The sequence below is a fragment of the Cupressus sempervirens genome, chromosome 4, assembly GCF_028749045.1.
Source record: "Cupressus sempervirens isolate cs-2001-9-10 chromosome 4, ASM2874904v1, whole genome shotgun sequence".
NCBI lineage: Eukaryota > Viridiplantae > Streptophyta > Pinopsida > Cupressales > Cupressaceae > Cupressus > Cupressus sempervirens.
In genome coordinates this window covers 896602199-896610660 of record NC_143121.1, presented here as the reverse complement: position 1 = coordinate 896610660, position 8462 = coordinate 896602199, and the positions used below count along the sequence as shown (strand labels likewise).

The 8462-nt window shown below is 33.8% G+C and overlaps 1 protein-coding gene and 1 long non-coding RNA gene across 3 annotated transcripts; one reads left to right on the top strand and one right to left on the bottom strand.

Annotated features, from left to right (window-relative positions):
* Positions 1-1573: 1573 nt before the first annotated feature.
* LOC149564288 (uncharacterized) lies at positions 1574-2801 on the bottom strand. Of its 2 annotated transcripts, none has more exons than XR_016363596.1 (2): positions 2251-2801; positions 1574-2050 (listed from the first exon to the last, which is right to left on the bottom strand). It is a non-coding gene; the product is annotated as an uncharacterized LOC149564288 (long non-coding RNA). The 2 variants fall into 2 exon arrangements; XR_016363595.1 differs by having other exon boundaries at positions 2225-2795.
* A 1067-nt stretch (positions 2802-3868) lies between these two features.
* On the top strand, positions 3869-4846 carry LOC149564287 (uncharacterized). The gene is made up of 2 exons (XM_089824130.1): positions 3869-4097; positions 4385-4846. Exons 1-2 carry the CDS (start codon positions 3978-3980, stop codon positions 4706-4708), a joined length of 444 nt encoding a protein of 147 aa, XP_089680256.1. The 5' UTR covers positions 3869-3977; the 3' UTR covers positions 4709-4846.
* The last annotated feature ends 3616 nt before the right edge of the window (positions 4847-8462 follow it).

Sequence of the window (8462 nt, the reverse complement as noted above, 5' to 3'; positions counted from 1 at the left end):
GGAGGGATGTTTAAGGGACTTCGATGAAATGAAGAGAAGGGGAACATGAGAAGGATATCAAGAAGAGCCATGGGCTAATTTGTGTACAGCAGCAATATAAATAACAGCAATCAGCATCAGCAATTGCGCAGGCCTGAGATAATTATCCAAACGACAATCCTTGTACATTTTCCAGCAGTCTTTGCGTATAGCAATCTTCAAAATAAAAACCAAAGGGTGCAACCAGAATAACTAAAATTTAGTTAAGCAATCAATTAAAGATTGACAGACAGTCACATACGATCACGAGAGACAGCCATCCTAAGGGCCCGTTTGGTGAGCGGAATAGGAATACGTATTCTGGAATACGTGTTCCAAAAATTGTGAATTCCTTGTTTGGATGCACCAAAACGGGATTGTAATACGAAGCAAAAATGGAATACGTATTCCATTTTTGGCCCAAAAATGAAGTTTTGCAATTCCACCAAAATAGGTGGTATTGGAATACGTATTCCTATTCCATTTTTTTTTATTTTAGAAAACATAAATTTTCGGGTCCGCGAATTCCCATCAAATATTCGCTGAACCAAACGGAGAACAGAAATACGTTCTATTCCAGAATACGTATTCCGGAATACGTATTCCAGAATACGTATTCCTATTCCGCTCACCAAACGGGCCCTAAAGGAATGTGCGCCTTCAAGATCATAGAAGCTAAAGGCTACAGGGAGGACAAGGGTGATTGTCAAATCAAAATCATTACCGAGGGAGAGATATTCAAGGGTCTTTGATGGAAAGAAGAGAAGAGGGACATGGAAAGGAAATCAAGAAAATCCGCTGGGCTAATTTGCACACAACAGTACCGGCATAAATAAAGGCAAATCAGCATTAGCAATTATGCAGGACTAGGATAGTTATCCAAATGACAGTCCTTAATTCATTTTTCAGTGATCTTTGAGGATAGTAGTCTTAATCAAAATGTGCTTTACAATAATAATCAATGGGTCCAACCAGAATAACAAACTTGTAGATAAGCAATAAATTAAAGATTGACAAGTAGTCACACATCTTTCACAAGGGACAGCCATCGTAAAGAAACACGCACCTTCATGATCATATAAGCTACATAAGGAAGGCTACAGGGAAGACGGGGGATCATCAAATTGAAAACAATCTACACATTCAATTACATCAAGGAAGATCAATCAGAAAGATCGGCCCAAAGCATTCAACAAAAGAGCAAGTAAAATCTAAGATCAACTCATTGATCTCTTAACAACAGAGTTGATCTTCAGATCTGGCATTATACAGAGGTTTGATATAATTCAGATCTGCCCTTTGCAGCACTCTAAATTCTCACAAATAATTTGTGGTATCCATGCGCGTGCACACACACACATATCTATATACAATGTAAAGACATACACTAGTTTTGAACCCTAAGAACAAAAAGTAGTTTTGTTGAATTCCGATTGACCATAGTCTAACTTCTCTCATATCTATACAAAACCATTGCTAAAGCATTGGCCAGTCACTATAAAACATATTGGCTCTATAATTTCAAAGGAACAAAATGGATTTGTACCCAGGTCAATTCCAGATAAAGTGACCATAGCTCGATAGATCATTCATTCAACTCAACATACCACAATCCAAAGCATGCTAGTTATGTTCGACTTTAAGAGAGCTTACCTCGAATGGCACACCACAACGCTTTCAGATTTATCCTATGAAATCACTATAAATAAATTTAATTCTGTAAGTTTGCTAAAGATTTGGCCATTCCATGTCCTAGATTCCCAATACGGAAGGAAATTTCTCCTCTGGAGAACAAATTGATCACTGGGCGCGTCGAACAGAAGATTGTAGAGCCCCAGTGTCAGATCCCAAGGGCTCTTCCAAGACGTAAGCTTCTGCTTGTCGCTGTTCTTCATCCCCAGAATCCCAGATATGGCCAGATTGCCCCCGTTCATTATGTTGGCCGTCGAAGCGGATTTGTTCGTCCCGCTGCTTGCCCATATGATCGAGGACCCGTATGAGAGCACAAGGCTGCCGGTCTCACATCAATTCTCTGCAATATTCCCTCCGAATAATTTTTTTGTCAATAGTGTGTTTGACGGTTTAAATGATCAAATAGAAATAAACAAATGCATTGACTGAAACGCAATAACTTAATCATCTAAACTGAAGCACATAATATTTATTTTATTGCACCAGCAAATGAGTTTAGAGCTGTAGAAAATACATATATATTCGTGAGGTCTTATTAACCTGAGATAAATAGCAGCAATTACAGTCACCACTTCTGGAGCATACAGCAGCAGCTAAACTTCATATCAGTCTACGTACAGAGAAATGGCACTCGTGCTTCCCACGACACTTCACCCTTACACGTGCTCCTCAAAAGTGTCCTTTGCTCAGAATATCAATAACGAAAGAGAGCCAAATCTGAATTTGAAGAATTAGCTATGTTCTTGTCCGTCTGCATTCCAAAATGGAAAATATATGCAATTCCCCTTAATGCCCACGATTTACCTCAAAACTTGGTTGGGGAAGTAGGCGTACAGGAGGCCTATGTACCAATTCTCCGTGTTGTCGAGCTTGAAGAACCCTAATTCGAAGATGCCATTTGGGGATGATTTGCTCTTAGTGCCAGTAAGAGTTTCCCCCACGGCTACGGCGTCTGAAACAACAGAAACCGGGTTGATTTGAGATGACGTCTTGCCAGTTAGAAATAAAGAACAATTTGAATGAGTTTGAAAGAAGTTGAATTGCATTTTAATGTCTTTCCAAAGTTCTAGACAATTCCAATATGTAATCTCCTAAGCACAATCAATGCCGATAGAACACTCCATTAAATGTTAACAAGGACTGCTGAACAAAGTAGAAAATATCCTCTGTCAAGCTGGCATGTCGACAGAAGACATAAATATTCAATAGAGATTTTTGTGACCCTTTAAAAGTACTTGTCCCCATGGTGCACTGTGCTATACGTGGGCATGATAAAGTTTAAAATAAACACTTCATTCTCTGACCAATCAAAAGTTTTCCAAAAAAAACTGAACACTGACCGTTCACTTATAGATTTATATATTCACAAAGTTCATATAAACAAACAGCATCCTGAGGAACTAATAATGGTGAATCAAACTGCAATTTGTAATAATGGATGCTTTTCCAGGGCACGCAAAGGGAACTTCAAAAATCTTAAAAATATAGAATATAAAAACTGAGTTCAACAGTGGATTACAGCTGCCCAGTCAAACAGGCTGCAGAAGAACACTTCACAACGTACACTCCCCGCTGTGGTGAACAGCAATTTGAAATGTTCATGTCAGCTTTCACTTTCATTTAGTACTAATAAAACACTCTTCAATCAAATCAAATCCATATTTCTGAAACCTAAACATACGCAGTCGATATTAATAATGACAGATGGTCCAACACTGACAATGTTGTGCATTCAACTTCGTAGCGTAGCTGTAAAGTGGATTTCTCTCTCTAGTATGGCTCGGAAAGTGGGAAATTTGGGTGCCGGAAATTTGAATCCAACGTTCGCAATTTCTAATGCATCAAATCTTACCGAGTACTGAACGTAATTAATGTTTTCAACACTAATTTGGCCCATCCTTTCATTGTAAAGATTAGGAATCTCCTTCTTTCCAAATAACTGGTACATCAATTCTTGTTGATGGTCTCCAGAGTCAGAAAATTGAATCCATTTGGCTATGTAGCCGACAGAATCCATGGCATATCTGTGGCCTCAGATCCGTACGCCTGTTCCTTGTCACAGTACTCCAGTCACCATCACCTTTTGCTCAGCTTGTCTCGCGAAAAGAATGACCCGCAGTGATTAGGCAAGAGGTGTATATTTGGGCCATTTAGCTTTTGAAAATGTTAGTTTAGGCAAGAGGTGCATATTTGGGGCTGGGCTTGCCGTAGCTTTTTAGCTTGTAGCTTGCCTCCTGGGGCTGGGCTTAGAGGGACGGATTGGGGAAATGGATTTACCACTGGGGAGGAGAAAACCTCCGATGAATTCTGGTACGAGGAAACGAGCAGCTTCCAGCGATACGTCGTCCGATGATAGTGTGAGTACGCTGAAGCTTCCGAAGAAGAAGGTAAGGCTTCATTTCAATAATATGTTTTCGAGGTATGGTAAAAAAAGAATTTTCTCATGAGTAATATTATTGTATGGAATGTTTGGTATCGTGTTGTTACGTTGCAATGTCTATTTGGGTTTACCTATAGAGTGAATGAAAATTCCAATTTCTTGTGGGTAATTTTATTTATGGAGCAGTGAGATATTATGGTTTTTATGTATAAATTGGAATGAATATTGCTGCCAAGGGGTGGAATGGATCCTTAGTACTATAATAGACTTGGGATTGTTTCCATTGTTGAACAGGTTAATATTAGAGTGCAGTTGACTGCAGAAAAAGTATTGAAACTTAGTGAAGAGGGTCGCTTTATATCACTCGAGGATCTCATACCTTCAAGCTACTTGCCACTGCACTTGAAGCCTGATTTTGAAGAGAGAAAAATTACTGATCAGGACGTCAACAACTCTGACTGCCCTCAATGCCCTGGCAACAGCAGTCAAAAATTATTGGACGCCCTCGACTCGTGCAAAGTGGAATCTAATGATGTACACATAGTAGAACAAAAAAGTGATAATAATGATGATGAACAGGCGGGAAGGCATGCAACAGTAGAAAAAGAATCAAAATGACTGACCGCATTTTGATCAAAAGCAATGTTATTTTATTTTTTATAATACTTCATTAATCTGAGAAGCGTTCAACAGTCACAGATCTGTTGAAAAACCTTTACTAATAGATATATTAGCTATTTAAGTTGACATCTACTACCCTGTCCTAAAAGCTAGGTTGGCAACAATTCGTTAAAGGAGTTTGGCCTTGAACAGTAGCAAACTTTTTTCTCAAGAGCGCTCAGTCTGCATTCAAGCTTGTTTTCATTCTTTCAATTTCATTTTTGAATTGTGTCCAATTACACTGTTTCCACCCAGGCACATGCATTTTGGGCCATGTTTGAACTTGCAATGAATTTGGAGTAGGACGTTATAATTGAAAGGATCCTTGCTTGACATGTTGCATACTCTGGAGTTCAAGATCTGATGATTTTGGGCATCTTTTTCCTTTTCTAATATCGATATCTGATATGCTCATTTTCAAGATGTGATTGGGATATTGCGATGTGCTGCTATGTCTTGTATTAGCACTTGCTTTGAAAGATTTTTATATCGTATAGAATGTAATAGCCAATAGGCTACATGTACCAATAGATGGCAAAATGTTCTTCCTCCTTTGCCACAGTGCTGTAGCTACAGTAATTTCTCACTTTCTCAGGGTTACCTGTTTCTTACATTTTCAGTTATCTTGTTTTCACAGGGATTTGTTTTATGCTGTATTCCTTTAGTTACTCTTTGGACATAGTTTGAAGATTAGATTGTTCTCATGCAATTTTTTTTTAACCAGTAGAATAGAATTGAAACCTTATTTTAGCTTGTATATTGTAAAGTTATGAATTTTTAAATTAATTTTATAAATGTTTGATTAATTTTTAAATTTTGAACTAGTTTTAAATTGACTTAACATATATTTTTTCAAACTTTTATATTAGATTTAAGATCATATACTCAATTTTATAATTATAAAGCAATCATATTTTCTAAAGAGACATTTTGAATATTTAGATTGGATTACACTAAAATATATATTTTTACAACAATTTTAAAATATTTGTATAATTAATTCTTATAACCAAATTTCTCAAGTTTTATCTATATGAACTTTGTAAAGTAGAAAAAGAATAAGACAATTTATCAAATAAAGTGTGATTAATCTTTATTCTTATAGAGTGTGATTAATCATTATTCTTAGTATTAATCTTATTCTTAGTTATTAACTTAAATAATATTATATTTAAGACTTAGAGTAAAGCTTATTTTTTATATTATATTTAAAATAAATTTAAGAATTAGATTAAGGTTCAAATTATTATATTATATTTACTTTGGTATTGCAACATAACATAAACCTATAGGGAATAAAGTTTTGCCAACTTAATAAATCAAAGGTTGTGTTTCAAAGTTACCATACATGAATTGTTTTTTCATTTCAAGTTATCCCTTCCCCCATTTAGACTTTTGTTGAAAAAAGAATAATACTTGCCAAGTAGGCTACGTTTCCAACTATACAAATTTATGAAATAGCATGACCTAATGTTTTAATCACTAGCATTTAACACTTCTCCAATGTAGTCTTCAATCCCTATAAGTGAATTTATAGTTGATTTGAAGTTATCATGTCTCTATTTAGACTTTTGTTGCAAAGAAAATATTAATAGCTAAGTATACTATGATCCAAATTACACTTTATGAAATAAAAAGAGAATTTTTTTGAATTACTAAGTTTGAACCTTAAATATTCTACTAACCTAGAATAGTCCATCTAGTAAAAAAAATTAAATCTAATTATTTTTGAAGTTTTCTTTTAATTGTTATCCCACTAATCTATATGATAAATCCCTTGACTTGAGAACTTACAACTATGTATTTATAGATAGTCCTAGTTAACTAGAAAAGCATTTACAAGACATTTAAAATTTTAATTGAATATATCAAGTAAATGCATTTGAAAACTTGATAATTAAAGTTTTTTTTAAAATTGTTATCCCACTAATCTATATGATAAATCCCTTGACATGAGAACTTACAACTATGTATTTATAGATGGTCCTAGTTAACTAGAAAAGCATTTACAAGACATTTAAAATTTTAATTGAATATATCAAGTAAATGCATTTGAAAACTTAGAAATTAAATCACTTCAATACTGTTGCATAACATCATTTGTTTCTCGACTCCATGTAATATTAGGTAGGTAATGAAAAATACATGTTCATTAATCTCTAATAGAGAATTTACAAGTAAAATAGTCATTCAAACTACAAAAGAAAATTATAATAAAACATAAAACAAGATGGTAGAGTTATATTCTCTTTTCCCAAATAAGTGAAGGTCAAGAACATCCATCTATTTGGGAAAAGAGAATATAACTTTGCCATCTTGTTTTATGTTTTACTATAATTTTCTTTTGTAGTTTGAATGACTATTTTATTTGTAAATTCTCTATTAGAGGTTAATGAACATGCATTTTTTGTTACCTCCCTACTATTACATGGAGTCAAGAAACAAGTGATGTTATGCAACAATGTTGAAGTGATTTAATTTCTAAGTTTTCAAATGCATTTACTTGATATATTCTCCTATATAAATGATGAATTTATTGGGAATTATCAAAATACTCCGTCTAAGATATCATTGTCAAATTGAGAGGTAATTAAATTTTACACATTGAATAAGTCTCTTTCCTCCCCACTCAACATTTTAGTATTAAATGTATTCTAAATTATCAAAATATTGAAAAATATGAATCTATTGTAAATTATCAAGATACTCCATCTAACATATCATTGTCAAATTGAGAGGTAATTAAATTTTACACATTGAATAAGTCTCTTACCTCCCCACTCAACATTAGAGTATTAAATGTACTCTAAATTATCAAAACATTGAAAAATTTAGTAAAGTATATTAATTATTTGTAATAGTGTTCATGATAACTCCCCATGCTAATTTCATTAAAACTTGCATATAAACATATACTTTGGTTGTTAAAAACATTTATAAAGTTAAGTTTTAAAATTGTAAGAAAAATAATTTAATAACGATTTTACCTTCACTAGTTTGCATTGCTTACATTGTTCTTGGCCGCTGGTTAAGATCAATACAAAAAGGTACCCCATGTTGTCCATTATTTTTGTCACCATCTTAACTTACAATGACATATATAATTAATTAGTCAATACAAATTAGTCATTCGTTTACAAGTATAATATGATGAAATTCTTAATTACCTGAAATCCTTTGTTCAAACGCTTGAGTGGGGATAACACAAGTAGTTGATGATGGTTGAGTTTCACAAATTGTACATTCTAATTGTTTGATTAAGTATAGAAAGGAGGTTAGAAGCAACAAAAAATGACAATATTATAAGTAATGAATTAAAAAATTTAATCATTAAATATTACGATCTATAGTTTGTATTTCAGCTGTTGTTGATTGGTTCAAATCAATAGAGAAGGGCAGTCAACGCTGTCGTGTATTCTCTGCATCTTTCAAAGCTACAATCAAATAATTTTACACAAATAAGAGGAAGAATTATTATTATGAAAACTACTAAAACAAATTAAAATAAATGTACTAATCATGTTCCATGATACTAGTTGTTTCTTCTTGTATGGCTATGCTCGAATGATGTAAGACCTTTTTCGTTTTCTTTCTATGAGATATGGAAGGGAACTAAAACTCTTCTTGCTCTACGACTCTTTCATTTGATTCTTGATGAATGTCACTATGTCTTTGGAGAACAATGTGTTTTTTTATTTAGTTTGGTTGGACT

Bases quoted from the DNA above. Each gene is read 5' to 3' on its own strand.
- LOC149564287 (XM_089824130.1), top strand. From the start codon at position 3,978: ATGGATTTACCACTGGGGAGGAGAAAACCTCCGATGAATTCTGGTACG. The intron at 4,098-4,384 runs GTAAGGCTTCAT...ATTGTTGAACAG, and splicing joins TGAAGCTTCCGAAGAAGAAG to GTTAATATTAGAGTGCAGTT.